This window comes from Pleurodeles waltl, chromosome 2_1 (assembly GCF_031143425.1).
Source record: "Pleurodeles waltl isolate 20211129_DDA chromosome 2_1, aPleWal1.hap1.20221129, whole genome shotgun sequence".
Classification (NCBI taxonomy): Eukaryota; Metazoa; Chordata; class Amphibia; order Caudata; family Salamandridae; genus Pleurodeles; species Pleurodeles waltl.
Window position 1 is genome coordinate 278,394,084 of NC_090438.1, and position 20,089 is coordinate 278,414,172.

Sequence of the window (20,089 nt, forward strand, 5' to 3'; positions counted from 1 at the left end):
AGTGCTGCATAAATATTGCCTTCAAGCCAAGTCTGACTGCTCTATGACAAGACACCATAGGGTTGAGCAAAGGTTGATATAGGGTTTGCTTGTGATTTCACCTTGTCAAGGATTGTGGTTTATGTTTGAGTAGGGTTTAACCCCCATCAACTAGTAACCCAATTAATCCCAGATAATAGCATAGACTTGGTTGTGAGTTGGTGAAGTGTGAAAACTATCATTGGATCCAGATTTCCTGGTTAACGTGTCCTGACACAAAGGCCAAGTTCAAATGGTTAGGCAAGAATACCTTTCTGCTGTCCTTCCAAAGGCAGACAGGTTTTCCCCAAATGTAGTTTTTTCTTCTCTTCTGTCCAGTTAGTTAAGTCGAATCAAGTTTTAGCAAAAAGATATAAAAGACTTTAGAAAAATCAATGAAAACACTTTGTACAAATTAATCAAACACGAAAACAAGTTACAACAATTAAATACGTATATTCAATGACTATAAAATGTGCATAAACATAGCAACTATTGCAGCGCAAGACCAAGCCTTCTATCCAGTACTGCTATTAATCATGGGTTGGTCGTCATTGCTATACAGAAAAAGCAGAACCAATTATAATGTAGTGCAAAGAAAACAATTCGGAGCACCACAAAAACACTGCTTTACAATGTCTTTGTGATTACAGACTCTAACTGCTCCAGTCCAAGGCAAACCTATAACGAATCCTGACTTATTCTGAGTTGCTATAAATAAACCAATAAAAACTAAAAATCTAATTCCGTACAGACAAAACATTTCAAATACATTCACATGCAGTTAATAAGAATTTAGCAATGTGGCAGACACCACCTTCAATACAAGCCTTAATGTTGCTCAATCTAAGAATTTCTCTCTATTCCTCTCCACTCCAGCCCCTTTATACTAAAGCGAAACACACCTCCTATATTCACCTATGTCCTATACCTCACATGGAGTAAGACACTTACTATCCCGGAGACCTCACTGCTTTAAAGGGATCACCTGGGTTGTTTCAATTTGATATCCAGTTGTTAAACAGGAAAAACGTTGCTGATTGTGTGAGCTAGATTTTGAGAATTGACACTTCCTCTGTCAAGAAGTTGTCAGAGCATAACGCAGTGAAAAGGTAAAAGTTATTTGTCTGACAAAGCCTCCTATCAGTAAATGTTTGCTGTTTACTGATAATTGCCAATGAGGAGAGAACCGATGATCGGTAAGACTATTATGCTGTTAACTTCAGATCTGAAACCAATTCACACAGTTTCAAGCCTCTCACAGGCTGTACTTAGGTATGAAAGACACGAATCATTGCATAGCTGCCTTGAACACGTGGGGGCAGCAGATGCCAGCCAAGGTGTTTAATCAGGTTACTCAAGAGGTAGGAATATACCAACATTCCAAAAAGTCATTTTTGACATATAAAAAACACGTTGGCTGGTGATTGTTGTTATTGCTAAATAGACATAAGCCACAATAATGGTGCTCCTGTTGTCCACCGTGGCAAAACTAGAAAATATATGCTTTTGAAACAGCACCAGTTCAAAATATAAAAACTACTACAACCTTGCTGTGGACGTGGCACTTTTAGCCAAATATGCTAATTTCAACATGCAGGTGCTTAAAGGTACATGTCTTAAATCTGAATTATCTGATTAGGTTGCTCGGCATTACTTTTAAGAAGCATGAGGACAGCTGACGTGCTTACATTTATTTAATCTCCAAAAATGGGTTGCCTTTGCAGCCCCACCCGGGCACGTAGTGCAACATAGCTACTTTTGAGACTGTGCTGAGCTTTGCTCAACATGTGAGCTGTGAAGAGACTACCTGCATTTCACGTGTGCTATTTGATTTTCACACACAACTCTGCTCTTTGTGGACTGGATTACATTAAAAAACAGCTACTGATTACTATAGGTAATTGGGCATCATAGTTTTAGAAAGACACATGTTGCGTTGGGCTAGAGGAAGATGTACCTTGAACATATGCAGACCAATACTGGGTAGTGGGAGAGAGATTACTGACTGCACTAGGTGCTGTGCCTCTCCTACCCAAAGTTGGTATTCCACAGTCGCTGGCAAAGTGAAATGCATCCAGTGGGATACATCACTTGTTTCTCGCCTTTGAGATGCAAACTTAAAGAGATCCTTGTGCAACTTCAGTCCAGAATATCAAACAACGTATGAGAGAGCACTTGTCTGGGCAGGAAACTACTGGCCTGATTTAGGGGCCGTTTAGGGGTTCAGGCAGACGGGAAGACCCATCCACCGAACTTCCAACTAGGTGGTTGCAGCCTTACTGGCTACCTCCCCCTCCAGCCCCATTATAACTTCCTCTCTGGGTTGATGGGTGGAAACCAAGGTGTTCGCTTGTCAGCCCAGCAGGAAAGTGTCAGGAAAGGGGCAACAGCATTGTCTGCAGCTCGTATGCAAGCTGGAAGCAATGCTGCCTCAGCAGGGGGCACCAGCACCCTGGTAATGGTCAATGTCTGCCCAGCAGACAGTGAGCATTACCAGGGTGCTAGGCAGTGAGACCCCTGCACAAGCATTCCACATGCATGGGCAATGCAGGGGCCCCTCTGTGGCCCCCTGCACCTGTTCTCCACCAGCCTTTTCATGGCAGTAATACCATGATGAAAAGGCTGGCGGAAACCAGGTCGTAATTAGCAGGGCAGTGCTGTGTGCAGTGCTGCCCTGGCTGATTGTGACCTGCACCCCCCGTCAGCCCACTGGGATCACCGATCCCGGCAGAGACGGTGGTACCCTCGTGGTTTGACTGCCAGGGTCGTAATGTGGAGGTCTGAATGCCACAGCGGCGCCAGTCCTGACCACCACTGCGAGTCTGGTGGACTAGTGACTGTCAGACTCATAATGAGGCCCTTAGTCTTTGATGGACGGTACTCCATCTACCAGGATGGCAGAGGACATCATCTCCAACCTAATGGATCACCGTCTATAAAATTTAGAGATGAGCTCCGGTCCAGCAGTCGAGTCTGTACATTGATAGAAATCACTAAACTATCATAATGGTTCCTTTCAATGTATAAAAAGTTTGGAAGAAGGCTATTTTTAGCTTTGACAGCTGTTCGCAAAACATCTGTAACGTTTTTGTTTTTCAGGAAGAAACTAATAAAGTGCGAGTTTTTTCTAGAAAGCAAAAAACTAATGGCTCCACATTCTGAGATTTTTCACTCAGGTTTTGGATGGTCATTTTTTCGGTCCCTCGCCATCTGGCTTTTCCTGGCAGCGACTGGCAGAAAAAAAAGAAAATTACGCTGTCCTCCCTGAACACGGTGGGTGGGGTAATGTCATTTCTCTGATGGCTCTTACTTGTCTGACTTCCAGAGGATATTTCCCATCAATGGAGCCAATGGGGGCTACATCGATGGAAAACTTCTTAAGGCCCTCCCATCTCTACATCAGACTGACAGACTTAGGGTTTGGTGGACACAGTCCTCTGTCACATTTGTGACAGAGGGGGTCATTCTGACCCCGGCGGGCGGCAGTTGCCGCCCGCCTGGCTGGAACCGCCATTTGGCCGCACCGCGGTCAAAAGACCGCTGGTGCCATTTCAACTTTCCCTCTGGGCCGGCGGGCGCTACCCAAGGGAAAGAGGCCTGCAACACTGAAGCCGGCTCCGAATGGAGCCGGCGGTGTTACAGGCGTGCGACGGGTGCAGTTGCACCCGTCGCGCTTTTCACTGTCTGCTAGGCCCCTAGACACCCGTTACCACCAGCCTCTTCCTGGCGGTGACAACCGCCAGAAACAGGCTGGCGGTAATGGGGTCAGAATCCCCATGGCGGCGCTGCTTGCAGTGCCACCATGGCGGATTCGCCCAGCCGGGGGGGAACCGGCGGGAAACCGCCGGCCCCGGTTTTCTGACCGCAGCTTTACCGCCGCGGTCAGAATGGGCAAGGAAGCACCGCCAGCCTGTTGGCGGTGCTTCCGTCATTCGCGGAATGACCCCCAGAGTGCCCTGTCTGCCAAACTCTAAATCCGGCCCTAAGGTCCTACATGGCTCATATATTGAAACTGTAGAGACCATGCACTGCTGAAAGCCAGCTGCAGACATTTAGAGTATTTAGGAAATTAGCCCCAACTGAGTGCAAAAATTATCCATCCTTGACTCCTAGCTGAAGTAAAAAAAAAAACACCAAAGCAAAGTGGCCCTGAATGTGAACGGAAAACAGCAACTTGGGTGAACTCAGACCAGGTTACAGTCAATATGGGTCACTCTTAGCTCTATTGAGATGTTTGTCATGCACTCAGACCTTGGAAGTTTGAGGTTCACACAAAAACAAAAGTCCTGACCCAAAAGCCAGTAAGCGCTGTGTACTAGCAAGATCTGACCGATTGAAAGGCTTATTTGAACGACCATATGAGGCCTAATTTGCGGCCACAGCGCATCGAATTTTAAAAATAAAGGATGAGTGCCGTGGACTGTCTTGCATTTGAATTCTCATACCTGCGAATAGTGCTGCAGTGCTGCTTTAAATGCCTGGATAGGGGGAAGTTTCTGTGGTTCGTAGGGAGAAACCACTAAGCGAACGGGAAAAACCACACAGTCGCATTCCAAGGTGGGGAAGCCCATATATACACCATTAGTGCTACCTCATAGTTGTTTGCCCAGTCTGAACGTTCCTCTCACAGACATATATTAAAACTCACTAGAGCACAACACCTGACAAATTTAAGTAATTTACTAAACCAATTTATCCGTAAAGCTGCTTCCCTTTCTCTTAAATCCAAACCAGGAAACCGGTTTTATTTCATGGCCTCCATATCATATGCATATTCAAAAACGCATGCGAATGTATATAATTTCTAGAAGCGCCAGCACACAAGGCTGCATCCCTAGCTGCATACATTTTCCTCAAAGAGATCCACTGTGTGCACGCGCCCGGCGCAGGACAGCCCGCAGTTTGTGCCATAGCAGCCCTCTTGAAACACGCTGCGCCGCAGCATCCCTGCACGTGAACTTGGGATGTGCTTTAGAACACTGCAGGCAGAGCGCCCTTACCGCATTCCTTCGGAACCTCATCCTGCATTTTTGGGGATTGGCCTCTGCCATTTCTTTTGCGTGCGGCAAATCGTCATCCACGTCCTGGGATCGAGCCTGCGGCGATGAAATATGACCCACTCTTCATTAAGTGTTTAAAAAATGCGTTTGAATGCCGAGCTCCGGCGAAGCTGCTGAGTCCATCTCCAGCAGCGCTGCGAAAGCCGCTGACTGCCAACGGCTGCCGGCAGCGAGCAGGTCCACGCTGATACACTCGAGTTTACGCTCTATTTACAGCTGACACCTCTACACACTGCACAATCCCGACCCAATAAAGCGGATTAGCCCATGTTTTTCCGTGTGCATGCCAAAATAAGCTTCTGAGACTGTCAGTGATCAATGGCTCAGTGTTTGACCCTAGTATTTTTTTTTATACACGAGAACCCTGCTACGAAAGCAACATTTAAAGGTGCAGAGGCAGTGCTAATGCTACCTGCGTCTCAGAAACGCGAGGCTAATGCTGCCCAAAATATCCCCCACGGCTTGAAAATGCATTCCCAGAACCATACAAGCTAACACAATTCTTCCTTCATACTGCATGAACGAGAGTTCATCTTTCTCACTCTCACAAAAAAGTAACAAAAATAAAACTCTGACAAATGTTTTAGACCTCCCAGCAAATATGAATAAACCACCTCTAACGCCCAAATTGAGTACTAAAGAAAGTCATAAGTGGCAGCTGACTAGGATGACCACCTGGCACTGAGGCAAATTCGGGACAGGACTGTGAAAAATTCAGGACAAAGGGTCAAAATTCACACAAAAATTCAGGACAAAGGGTCGAAATTCAGGACAAAAATTCAAGTACAAACATCAGTTTTACAGACACACCCAAGAGAGGCCACGCCTCACTGTGTTGTCAGTGTATTTATTTACTCTTTTTTAACATAGCACTATTTATTCACTGTGGTCTTTTTGTGATTGTCTCCTGGTATGCTACATTCAGGTGTCATGTTACGTCCTTGTTCAATAGTAAATTAATGCCCTTCAAGTCTTTGTCAAGGCCATCACCCCTACCCAAATCTACCCAATCTTTCTTGAAGAGAAAGTAACAGCAAAATGTTGATTATGTTTCTGAACATTTTAAAACCCCTGGAAAACAGTTTGGGAAACATTAAGGTAATTAACCTTATGCTAGTTTAAACAAATTGAACAAAAACATCTGGCTCACCCCAACCGCACATGGACTTTCAACCCCCAAAAAATGTAATGAGGCAGGGCAGATGGTGTGGACGACAGTCTCACACCTAATGTCAGGATGTGTGGGTACCCACAGCTTCTCTGTAGTCTCACAGCACTAGGGTGTATGTGTGCAACTGTACATTTGTCTCAGAAACAGAACAGAAACGGACTAACAATCAAAGATAATAAAAGAGGAGGATGAAATCGAGATCAAATAGAAGATCCACGGCAAGTGATTCAAAGGGTTGTTGCTAATAACTGGGTAAATAAGGAAGAGAAGAACAAGGTGGGACAATTTCTAAAATCAGAAAAGATGCATCCACCAAGACTATCGGAAGGTATTGGGTACCTGGGGAGTTGTCTCGGCACAAAGGAGAGAAACAGAAGAGGCACTGTCAAGTGGTTGAACAAGCAACACCCATCCACCTTTGCAATCTCATCTGGTGTTATGATCTGCTGTTCATGCTTGCGAAGGATGGTCAGGGGCCAGACCCCTTGCAAGGTTGTGTAAGGCAATTGCCTGCTTTGTCCATGTCTCAAAATGGCTTTTAAATTGAGCAAAAGCCAAACTAGTAATCTGGGTTATCCCTAAGTGTCAAGTACACATAGAATCTTCAAAATATTTGGGATGTAAAATGCACAAACAAAATGTAAACATTTTAAAATGTAATTAGTGTTTCTTTAACATATGGTACTGTTTTCCTCTTTATATATAATTAGATCTCAGATTAAAGTGGGAGCCAGTTATCTTTTGATACCTAGTGATTAATATCTACCATTCTCCCACTGACTTGCAGGATGGAAATCTCGGCAGGGCATCACGGTCCCTCCAGGCCCAGTTTGCTTTTTGGTCTTCTCTTCTGCTTTCTGCAGTGGGCCACTTGGCAATAGTTAAGATGGTGTGCTACCCCAATAATAGTACTATATTGCAAACCTTCTCATCCTTCATTCCTTCTTCAGACATGCCGCACATCTGATTTGGTCGCTGTGTCGTCGTCGGGTAGCTCTTTCCACTCTAAAGCTACCCATGACTGTGGGCAGATTAGTTCTTTTGGACTCAGAATGCTATTATTCATCTGCACACCAATGGGTGGCTCACTGACTTTCTACCCACCTCCTTGCATGAGATGGGGTTTATCAGTAAAGACTTTTAAGGAAGGCCTAATGCACTACTCGTTGTTTCCTACTGACCATTCTACGACTCACCATCCAGCGTTATCATGCACAGCTTTCTCTTGCCTTGCTAGAACCTGTAAACTACCTGACACAAAGAAACCCTGGGTTCCTGCACTACCTTTGCTAAGCCTTCCCACTCGCACAGGATGACTGTGCTCAGAGCAACTCATCAGTGGCATGCTGCAGGTGTCTTAAAATTGGGGGATTTGTTTCTGGACGGCGAGCTACTAAATTTCCAAACACTTGTGGCAGACTACCATCTTCACACCGGTCAACTCCTTACAACCATCCTAAATAACTATTAAATGTCCTATTTCATGTCTGCCACCTAGCACTAACCCTACAAGAGGTGTGTCAGAAGCTGTACACCATAGGAACCGTGGCAAACTGCTAAAATGCGTTTACAGACCTTTCCGGCAACATGGAAACAACTCCAGGTCTTCTCATCATAGTACTTGGGTGATTGATGTGGCCAAACCTCTGCAAGATACGGACTGGACTAAAATACTGGACTTTCCCCACAAAGTATCCCAGAGCTGTCACTTTAAGCACATTCATAGAGATTCGTTGGGAATGTATTCTGCCTGTTTTCCATTGGCCTTGTGGTATGTAACTCACATTTTGTTGCTTTGAATTTTCTGGCTTTATTTGTTTTAGGCTACGCAGCTTGAGTTCGTCCCTTCCCTTGCCCACACCTTATTTACAGTATCCTTCTGAGTGCTCCCTTCCGTAAACAGGCCTGTCAATCTTGTTCTTATCTCATCACATTTGCTGTGCATTCAAAGAAAAAAGTCAAATGCCAGGCTTGTTGGGAACTTGGGGCCAGATGTAGCAAGCCGTTTGCATGTTGCAAACTGCGAAAATCGCAGTTTGCGCCATGCAAACTGCCTCATGCGATGCTCATTCCCAAATTGCGAGTCGGTAGCGACTCGCAATTTGGGAATGCGACTCGCAAATAGGAAGGGGTCTTCCCGTCCTATTTGCGACTCGCATCGCAATTCAGAGTTGCTTTGTGACCGCGAATGCGGTCGCAAACCAACTCGCAGTTACCACCAGTGTCACACTGGTGGTAACTCATTCGCAAAAGGGAAGGTGTACCCATGGGACCCCTTCCCCTTTGTGAATGTCGACAAAAATATTTTTTCAGAGCAGGCAGTGGTCCTATGGACCACTGCCTGCTCTGAAAAAAACGAAACCAAATGGTTTCGGTATTTTTTTCATTTTGCAACTCGTTTTCCTTTAAGGAAAACTGGCTGCAAAATGAAAAAAAAAAAAACTGCTTTATTTAAAAAGCAGTCACAGACATGGAGGTCTGCTGACTACAGCAGGCCACCATCCCTGTGAGTGCAGGGACTCGCTATGTGGTCGCAAAATGCGACCCACCTCATGAATATTGATGAGGTGGGTCTTTGCGACCCCATAGCGAGTCGCAGAAGGTGTCTGATACACCATTCTGCATCCGATTTTGCGACTTGCAAATTGCGAGTCACCCAGACTCGCAAATTGCAAGTCGCAAAATCGGATTTTGCTACATCTGGCCCCTAGTGTTTACTGTTTTTTTCTCTGACATCAAAGTAAGAGGATTTATGCAACATATCTTGCTGGATACTGAGGTTAGGAAAGAGTTTTTTCTATCACATGACAACATTTAAATAAACCTCCAAATATAACAGAATTAGGAGCACAAATAAAGCACATTTTTGTTAATTCTGAACTGTACAGGAAACAAATGCCTTTATATGATTAAAACAAATCACTGAATTAGGAGATGCAATTTCCACACTTCGTTTGTGCACAGTATAATTTGATTTGAAAAACTGTATGTCTGTGCAAATGTAATGGTAATTTCAATCAAAAATGTGTTTTCTGTAATGGCAGTGTGTTAACACACCATGCATACTCCACTCCACTCCATTCTGCACCACTCCACACCACTGCACCCTACTCTGCATCATTCAACTTTACACCACTCCATGCCACTGCACTGTGGGACACTGCACTCTTCTCCATTCTGAACCACTCCACATTATGCCACTTCACTCCATGCTACTTTACACTATGCTTCTCTACTCTACTCTGTACCACTCTACTCTATGCCAATGCACTTTACGCCTCTCTACAACACTGTGCTCTGTGCCTCTGAACGCTGTACCACTCCAGTCTAGGGAACACCAATCTAGTCCGCACGACTCCACTCTATGCCACTCTGCAACACTGCACTCTATGCTACCACATTCTATGCTAGTGCACTTTACTCTGTAACACTCAACTCTATGCCCCAGCACTCTACATCAATACACTGTACGTCACTCTAATCTACTCTGCACTCTATGCCACGGCACTCTACACCACTTTACTCTATGCCATCACACTCTATGCCACTCTGTGCAACTCCAATATTCCCTGCACCTCTCTACTCTAAGCCACTTCCCTCTACTGTGAAACAGTCTACTTTACGCCACTACACTCTATGCAACATGAGTCTTCTCTGCAGTCTGACACTGCACCACTCTGCATTACTCTACTCTCTGCCACTCTATTTTATGTCACTCTACTCCAGTGCACACTAGGCTACTCTACTCCATGCCACTCAATCCCACTGCACTCTGCGCCAATGCTCTCAAAACAACTGCACTGTACGCCACTGCCCTGTACTCTGCACCACTGTACTCTACACCACTGCTCTATGTGCCACTCTACTCCACTCTACACCACGGCACAGACACTCTACTCTGCAATAATTAATAATACTAATGGGGTGGTTTGAAGGAGGTATGGCGCTCACCTTTATATAGTATATTATTATATCCTTACAAGCCACGTCTCATTTGCAACCAATGGTGCTAATTCATGGTAGCTCCCCAAAAAAAACCTTGTAAAATGACAATCCAAAGATTGTTATCCTCAAATACAATCACATTAAGCACACGTCTTGCTATATATACTAATACAATCAAATCCAGTCCCAATAAATTCCACTAATGAGGAATACTCGAGAGGAGTCTATTTGGAGATATAACAATTGAAGACAGCCGTAGAAAGCCCTGAGGAAGTCGTGGGGTGACACACCCCAGATGAAACAAGTGTTTGCTTGGCTGGAGTGAAATTAATAAGAAGAAATAAATAAGTATATCTGGAATTTATTGGGACTGGATTTGATTATATTAGTATATATATAGCATGACGTCTAATCTGCAACATTGCACTCTCCGCCACTGTACTGCACACCAATCTACTCTGTACTACTGCATTCTACACCACGGCATTCTCTGCCACTCTGCTCTGCATCACTCCACTGTACGCAACTGCACTCTACAGCACTATACTCTACTCTGCACTGCACCACTCTATACTATTCCACTCTACGCCACTGCACTCTCTGCCATGCAAGTCTACTCTGCACTCTATGTCACTGCACCATTCCACACTACTGCCCTCATTGCCACTCTATTGTATGCCATTCTACTCCACTGCACTCTATGCCACTCTACTCTGCCCCACGCCACTGCACTCTAAACCACTGCACTCTACGCTAATGCACTCTAAACAACTGCACTGTACCCCACTTCAGTGTACTCTGCACCATTGGGCTCTATGCCACTGTTCCTATGCCACTCTACTCCACTCCACACCACTATGCCACCAACGTTTAGCCATGCTGTTCAGCAGTCACTCTGGTGTAACTCTTGCGTAGACGAGACCTATTGGCTTTGCCAAAGTTTTTTACTACTATGAGGTGCAGAGGTCCCTGAAAGAACTGTGAATGTGTAAGTCCTTATTTTAAACATGCATTTGACACCTCATCAGGGGTAGTAAGCGCTATATAAATACAATTATTTCATAATATAGGCTGCTACAAAATGTGCAAATAAATTTTGGTTAAGTAAAAACAAGTGCTTCTCAAATACAGATTTGAATAATATACAGTTTATACTTAGTACTAACATTTTTTGTAACAGTCCATTAAAATCACACATTCCTCATCTCACCTTCGAACACCTCTACAGTACCTCTCTAAAAGAAAATATCTTTGTCATCAGAAAGTTTCAAGTGACTCCTTTGATTAATGTCAATGCAGGTTTTCAAGCCCCTTTGCATTTAGCAGATGTACCAGTTGTGCACATTTGCATGTCTTTAGGGAAGGAGACACCCTGGCAAGAAAGTCTGTTTCTTATCTTTCTGCCCCTCCCTCCCTCCCTCAGAGCACACAAGCCTTCCAGCCTTTTAATCCAGCTGGGGAAACTGATCTGTCATAATTACATTTTGTCCTTTTGGTGAAAGGCTAAAATTACAGACAAAGCCCGTCCATTAAGCCTTTCATCACGGACAACGGACGGCAGGGTGAAATTACTGGCAGTCCATGAAATTTACAGACGGCTGGTCACCCTACAGCAGACCCCCTCAACCCTGGTACTGATAGAGCGTTCCGACCTACTAAATTACCTGTATCTGGACGCTCTTGGGTCGATGAATCTTTTGACCAAGTGGGGCTCTCTTCACCCGAGAGTAATCAATTTAATCAAATCAATAATCAATAACGAACATAAGCAATGCCCTGATCAACATAACACTTCACAATTAATCCAGAAAACATTTCGGCGAACCATGACCTTTCGGCCATGAATAACCACACCAGTTTATTCAAAGTTAATGAATTTATTTCCCTATATTAACAAAGCTAGCACGATATAAATGTGTCTCAACACCAAATGATATATGTAAATGAACATTAATAGCTGCCCATAACGGCGAAAAAGATGCAATCTATGCAGCATTTGAATAACAGTGCATTCGATAATAGCAACGCAAACCACTAAAACTATAATCTGTAATGGGCTAATTGCATACATTAGTCAGCATAACAAGGTCTCAATTGCATCGTGCAACAAATGAATCCTCATCTAACCTCAAATTAGCATCTGCATGCGGGACTTCATGCAAAAACAATTTAGCAACATTAATTTGGAAAACTCCTAACTAGGGCTCTTATCAAAAATCATCAGTTGGTTACCTAAAAAGAAACACAATGCAATTGTACATTTTCTTTCATATTTACCAAATTCAATCAGCATTCAAGGTAGTCTTCGTCTCACAGGTACCGGTTTCGATCAGCATGGGACGGGGCAAAGGGGCAGGGTGGTCGGGGCAATTGCCTCACAGCGGCAAGATAAAAGGACAAAACTACTACTTCATGCAAAGGGGCAAATCAAAGTTAAAGTTTCTAGGGCGAAAATTACTTAAAGTCTCTAAAAGATGGCAAAATGACGAGGTCGGCAAGATGGGCCATAATGGCTGCAATGTCCTGCAAATGGCGGATAATGGCCAATGACCGGGTAATGGCCAATGTCTAATGGCTGGTTATGGAAAATGTCTGTAATGGCTGCAATGGCTGCTTTCTTCTTGTGCACCAGGTTTAAATAAACAACAGTTCAAATCCAGTAGGGTCTTCCATTGGAGGGTTCATAGGTTGGCTTCAAATTGTCCAATCAAAAACAACTATTCACAAGCTTCTACCTAGGCATACATTATCCTTGGAGTCGGGAACGTAAGTTGCAACATATTTTACCAATTAACTCACTTTCAGAGCTTCCATTGTCCGCACCTGCAGATTGACCTTGGAGCAAAGAAGAAGATGCCAGGCTGGCACGAAACCTTAAAGATAAGCATGTGAACCGATCTTCACTGGAAAAGTACAGCTTCAAGCAAGAATACACGTTTATTAGCACATTAGAAAAACACGAGCATCTAAACCGTGAGACAAGGCAACTAGGCCGATGCCTCCACTAAAGTTATGCTAAGTTAAAACATTTCAAACAAGCAAATCATGGCACACGTTTACGGTTATGTCAGATTAGTACAATTCTAATACATCACGTTATATAAAGCACGCTTATAAATGTTGGCGAACTACTCTGAGGGCACATTTGTCCCCGTACAATCTTTATTAGTTCGGTTAAAGTCACACTTGATTATTTCTGCACTACGTTTATGCGCTAATAAATGTAAAACCTTCATTTCTGCGTCATCAATCCCTCCTCTGATGACTACTTGTCATCACACAAAACTATTCCCACAAATTTTATTCCACTAAAATTCTGTCAGTTCTCTTTGCCTTTTAGTTCCCCTCGTTCTTGCCTTGTACTCTTCTGCCATTCTTTTCATCATTTTCTCTTCCTTCCTTCTCTTAATTCTTGCCATGATCATTAGTATTCCTCTCTTTATTCCCCAAATCCCAAAAATGCAAATTAGTACTATTAGTATTCCCTGTATTATTTTTAGTAATATTCCATTCCAAATGCCACCAAGCCAATTTCCCACTGAAGCAAGTCCCTTTCCAACCTTCTCCCAAACTCCTGGTTCTTTCAATTCCTTCAAGTCTGCACTCTCTTTTGTTAGATTAGCAAGCATTGTTTTAATCTTCACACTGTTGTCTGGTATATACGTGCAACAGTGACGCGCACCAAGAATTTTGCAAACGCCGCCATCCTTTGCTAAAAGAATGTCTAGGGCAAGCCTGTTTTGAAGAGTCATAGCTCTTTCCGCTGCAAGTTCAGCATCCATCAGGATTATAGCACCTGAAAACTTTGTCAACATGTTATCCACTATAGTAGACAACTTTCTTATTTTGATGGAATTCAACACAACTCCCAATGAAGGAATCATGGCTCCAAATATATCTCCTACCACAGCAGCTGCGGTCTCTCTTTTCTGGATACGATGAGATCCAGACGTCTTTGGAATCACTGATAGGTCATCCAGTTGATAAACCTTTGGGAACACTATACCCAAATAACATCTCCCCCACCATCCCTTTGGAAGACGATAATAGGCATTATGCCCACAAATGTAATATACACCAGGTATGACAGGGTCAAGTCCGTTCAGCATGAATGTCCATTTGGCCTTAAAGATAAACGTATGTTTACATTCACTCGCTCCCACGAAAATGTTATCATAATAGGATTCACCACGATATATACAAAATTTCCCTACATGCCAAGCGTCTAAAGCTATTCTTCCTTGTGTTTTTATTGCGGCAAAAGCATAATTATCTACTGAAGTCCTTTTACTTAGCTCTTTTTCTAATTTCGCATTCATTTGTGCCCTTCTATCATCTGTGCGATCTAAAAAGCTTATTTCTACTGCAGATAGCGAGCAGGTAAGATTTTCCCTATGAGCGTGAGCTGTTTCAAAAGGTTGCATTGGCTCGAAAAATTCCCTCATTATTTTTGCATCCCAATCTTTAGCAATCTGGCTTAGTTGCGTTATTATAGGAACATATGCAAAGGTAACATCATAATTTGAATAAAAATACTGTATGTTAGTTTGACCATAAAATCTAGAAGTTACTATACTACATGTAATCCCATATGTAAGAGGCATGTGATGATAAGTCACCCCTTCCGTTACCGATGTCGGTATCTGTGTACACACATAACAATCTTTCGCATCCATAGTTTCAACATATTCTGTTAGTAGGCGATAGAAAACATTATACGAAAGTTCCTTCTTATCATGCAAGTGTCTCTCATCTAATTCTAGTCTTTTCAATGCAGTTAGTTCAGTAACAGTAACAGGAGCAGAAGTAGAAGCATCAATTTTCTCATTCTCACCCTTAGCACGCGTTGCAAGCACTATTGCCATTATTACTAGTACACATGCAGTTATCAAACCTATACACGCATATTTACAATATTTCACTCTACTGTTTTGTGTAGCGTACCTAGTCATGATCTGTACAGAATCAGAGAGCTAGAAGCACTTATAAAAGAAACGATTTAGCAATTAGTTACAAAGCTTAACGAGCGCAATGTTCACACAGTTTTCTTCAGGAGCCCAGTCACTTATCGGTTAGCAGCATTTGTCTCAATTCGTCAATAACTCAGTCTTTTTTTTTTTTTTCAGTTAGCAACGCTGTCTCAAATCGTGTTTAAGAGTCAATCAGGTTATCAAAGTCTTATCAAGTTAGCAAATGTCTCATCTGGTTTAGCAATGTCTCAGCTGGTTGTATCACGTTAGATTATAGCAAGCAATGTCATTTATCAGTTTTTTTTTTTTTTTCAGTCAATAGTGTCCATAAAACTTTTCTTTAATATTGGTATCTCTTCTTCTTCGTTCTCGAGGCTAAGAGATACAAATTCGTCGGTCCAATCGTCATTGACTACATATGCCCATTCTGGACCGGAATATCTCCTATTTGGTATCCTTTTCAATTTTGCATCTCTCTTTGATTCTGCCTCACTGGTACTTTCCTCTTTGGTCAAGTCTTTTTCTTCACCTGATGTTGGTACCACGACAGTCACCCCCTTTCTTTTCTCTTTCACTTTTGGCCCTTCACTGTCGTTCAACTTTTCTCTAGTCCTTAATTTTACCGGTGATATACTTGGTCTTCTCTTTGCACTGTGTCCACTTGATGGACCTGCGATCTCTTCTGAAGAAGTTTGAACAGTTTCGTTCTGTTCTGCCTTGTCCCCTCCTTCTGGGGAGACAATCAGGTTTTCCTTTTCTTTTTCTGTACCGTCTGCTTCTGGGAAAGCCCTCCTCTGATCAGGCTCTCCTGCTTTTTCACCTCTTTCGAGCCCTTTGTCACCGTTACTTTCTTCAGGCTCTTTGTCACTTTCAGCTGCTTCAGGTTCTTTGTTACCTTCAGCTGCTTCGTCGCTGTCTGAGGTTTCTCCTTGGTCTTCCCCAAGTGAATCGGTTGCTTCGTCCTCAGAGAATATTTTTCTCTCCTCTATTTCTGCCTGTTCGCTTCTAGTTCTGTTTTGCTCTGTCTCAGCGCTCAGCACTTTGTTATCAGTTACTGGCAGTTTCAGCGCTTCAACTTCCTCATCTGTGGGACACAACACTTTCTTTGTGTGACTGGCGTGAATCCAGTTGGGAACTCCCGCACACTTCACAGCGGTAGTGGTCGTCAGGATCACTTGAAAGGGCCTTTCCAACGGGGTTCCAGACACGACTTCCTCACGTGCTTCTTTATCACGACCCAGTCACCTGCTTTCAGTGTGTATCCTGGACCTTGGATCGGTGGCAAGGTGGTTGCTTCCACCTGGTGAGAGAAAGAGCGAACCACGTCAGCCAGACCTTTGCAGTAGTCTAACACCATATCATCTGTAATATTCAAAAGCGCGTTTGCGGGAACTGCAGGAAGTCTCATGGCCCTGCCCATGAGAATTTCGTGCGGGGACAATCCAGTCTTTCTGTCAGGGGTGTTTCTCATTGACATTAACACCAAAGGCAATGCGTCAGGCCATTTCAAATTTGTCGATGCACATATTTTCGCCATTCTTGATTTCAGTGTACCATTTATTTGTTCCACCAGTCCTGAGGCTTCAGGGCGATAGCTACAATGCAGTTTTTGCTCAATGTTCAGCGCTGCGCAAAGTAACTTTATCACCTCGTTATTGAAGTGACTTCCTCTATCTGATTCTAAAGAGATCGGGAATCCGAAACGTGGTATCAACTCCCTCAACAATAGTTTTGCAACTGTAAGGCTGTCATTTCTACGTGTGGGGTATGCTTCAATCCAGTGACTAAAAATGCACACAATCACCAACACATACTTCAGACCTCCATGCACAGGCATCTCAATAAAGTCCATCTGCATTCTGCTGAACGGGCCACTCGCCCTGCCAATGTGGCTCATGTTCACAACCGTTCCCTTTCCTGGGTTCATCTGCTGACAAATGACACAACGATGGCAAACTGCTTCTGCAACTTGACGGAATCTGGGGTTAAACCAATCAGTTTTGAACAATCTTATCATGGCATCTCTCCCTAGGTGAGCTTGCCCATGATAGAACCGCGCTAGCTGCGATAAGAGACTATTTGGTAAAACAAATTTTCCCTCATTTGAAACCCATAACTCATCTGGTCTCCTTGTACATTGTGACTTAATCCAGGAAGCTCTTTCATCCTCCCTGACGCTATTCTGTAATGCTTTTAGTTCATCCATTGTATCCACGACCTTCAAGGCAAATGCTTCAGCTGGTTCGAGCTCTGGCTCACTTATCAAATTCCATTCATCCCTGAGCAATATACAGTTCAAGGCACAAAATCTTGCGACTTGATCCGCATATGCATTTCCCAGGGAAACATAGTCCTGTCCTTTTGTGTTTACCACTGCAATTTCGGCTGGCATCTGAATGGCGTGTAACAATTCCCTTATTCTCTCCCCGTTTTTCACTGGGGACCCTGAAGAGGTCAGGAAACCTCTCTGTGACCATAGTTGCCCAAAGTCGTGCACAATTCCAAACCCGTACTGACTGTCAGTGTAAATGGTAACCTTCATCAATGTAGACATTTGGCATGCTCTTGTAAGGGCTACAAGCTCTGCTACTTGTGCGGAATAGACTCCTTGAAGCCAGGACGCTTCCAAGACACCTGTTACAGTACATACAGCATATCCTGCTTTCAAAATTCCCAATGCATCTCTTAGACATGAACCATCAACAAAAACAATTTGGTCATTTTCATCAAGCTTAGTATCCTTAATGTCAGGTCGGGGTTTTGTGCAAAATTCAGTCACCTGAAGGCAGTCATGCTCGACGTCTTCAGCGTTCTCAATTTCAGCATTTTCTCCGGGAAGCAAGGTTGCTGGATTCAACGTAGTGCACCTTTTCAGCTGCACATTCGGTGAGCCCAGAATTATTGTCTCATACCTTGTGAGTCTTGCTCCAGTCATGTGTTGCGTTCGGGAGCGGGTCAAAAGTATCTCAACTGAGTGAGGGACCATGACTGTTAATGGGTGTCCCATCACTATTCCTTCACTCTGAGTGAGGCTGATACCAACTGCTGCTACGGCGCGCAAACACCCTGGCAGTGCTGCTGCGACCGGATCCAAAGTAGCTGAAAAATACGCTACTGGTCTGTTTATGCCACCATGGGCTTGGGTCAAGACAGACAAAGAACATGCATCACGTTCATGACAAAACAATGTGAAAGGCTTTGTGTAATCAGGCATACCTAAAGCTGGAGCCCTGCACATGCATTCATTCAATTCAATAAAAGCATCCATCTCATCTCCTTTCAGCTCAATTTCATCCAAGGCATCCTTCTGGGTCAGTTTCAGTAAAGGCTTTGCTAGAGTTGAGAAGTTGGGAATCCACTGGCGACAGTAGCTCACCATCCCCAAAAACTTCCTCACCTCCCTCCTTGTCTTTGGTGGACTCATTTGAAGTACACTTGTTATTCTTCCCTTCATTATTCTCCGTGACCCTTTCTCTATTTGATGACCCAAGTATTTTACTTTCTTCTGACAGAACTGCAACTTTGAAGGAGACACCTTGTGTCCATTCCTTCCCAAATGGTTCAGTAGAGCAATGGTGTCGGCTGTGCAGCCACTTTCTGTCTTAGATGCAATCAGTAAATCATCAATGTACTGTACTAGGGTTGACTCGAATGGCAACTCTAACGCTTCCAAGTCTTTCCTTAGAATCTGATTGAAAATTGACGGTGACTCCGAAAACCCTTGAGGAATTCGACACCAACTGTAAACTCTGTCTAAGAATTTGAAACAAAAGAGAAATTGGCTGTCCTCATGAAGAGGCACCGAAAAGAATGCTTGTGACAAGTCGATGACTGAGAACCACTCGGCATCGCAAGGGATTTGAAACATTATCACAGCTGGATTCGGTACTACAGGGCAGCATTTAACTACGATGTCATTTATTTTCCTCAAGTCCTGCACAATTCGGACCTTTCCACTCGGCTTTATTAGTCCCATGATTGGTGAATTACATGGACTGCTTAACACTTCTTTCAGTACTCCCTGTTTTACAAACTCGTCAATGAGTTGGGCGACTTTCATGAGGGTGTCTTGTGCCATGTGGTATTGTGGGGTCTGGGGAAAGGTTACATTGGGTTTTACGGTCACCTTCACTGGTTCCACTCCTTTCACCAATCCCACCTCTTTTCCTGTCATATCCCACACTTCCTTTCCGACTGTTTCCCGTAATTCAGCTGGAATATCTTCTTCAGTTATCATCGGAAAAAGGTTAATCAGGGGGTATTCTTCATCGACAGTTTCCATCTCATCCCCTTCTACACTGTCCTCTTCTTCCCCATCACTGCTCGTCTGAATTCTAATTCCATCGTCCGAACACATAATCGAACATCCCAATTTGCACAATAGGTCTCTCCCTAACAGTGCTATCGGGCTTGAGTCACATACCACAAAACTATGCGACCCTTGATAGTTACCAATTCTGACTTGTACTGGATCTGTGATTGGGTTCGTCAGGTGCCTGTTTGCTACTCCCACTACTTGAACTGTTCTCCCTGAGAGTGGCAAATTTGGTACTTCAATGCTCCTAACAGTTGAACGTGTGGCTCCTGTGTCAACCAAGAATGAAACACGATGACCCATAACTCTTCCCTCCACATATGGACCCTTTTGATCAACTTCCAAGGATGCTGCAAGCACACAATCTCCCTCCTCTTCTGAACTTTCACTCTCCCATACATTGTTTATTCCATTCTCACTGTGTAATGGGAACTGTTGTACTGTGCCATTTGTATTCATCACCTGACCCGAGACCTGTGGAGGAACCATCACTTGCTGCTGACTCACTGGTGCCAAAGGTATTTGCATTTGCTGATTAGGTACCATGGGAAACTGCTGTTGCATTGGCTGCATTTGCGTCATCTGCATACGGGGCATCTGCATCTGC

The 20,089-nt window shown here is 43.8% G+C and overlaps 1 protein-coding gene across 3 annotated transcripts in view; it reads right to left on the reverse strand.

The window, feature by feature from the left end:
• MCF2 (MCF.2 cell line derived transforming sequence) overlaps positions 1-20,089 on the reverse strand; it is a 795,890-nt gene that overhangs the window by 421,487 nt on the left and 354,314 nt on the right. The window contains exon 1 of one of the 3 annotated variants that reach the window (XM_069212451.1): positions 5,022-5,413. The exons of the other annotated variants lie outside the window; for them this stretch is intronic. Within the exon in view, the coding sequence (XP_069068552.1) occupies positions 5,022-5,072 (51 nt within the window). The 5' untranslated portion in view covers positions 5,073-5,413. Of the gene's footprint in view, positions 1-5,021; positions 5,414-20,089 lie in introns of those variants that run through there. 3 annotated transcript variants of the gene reach the window in all.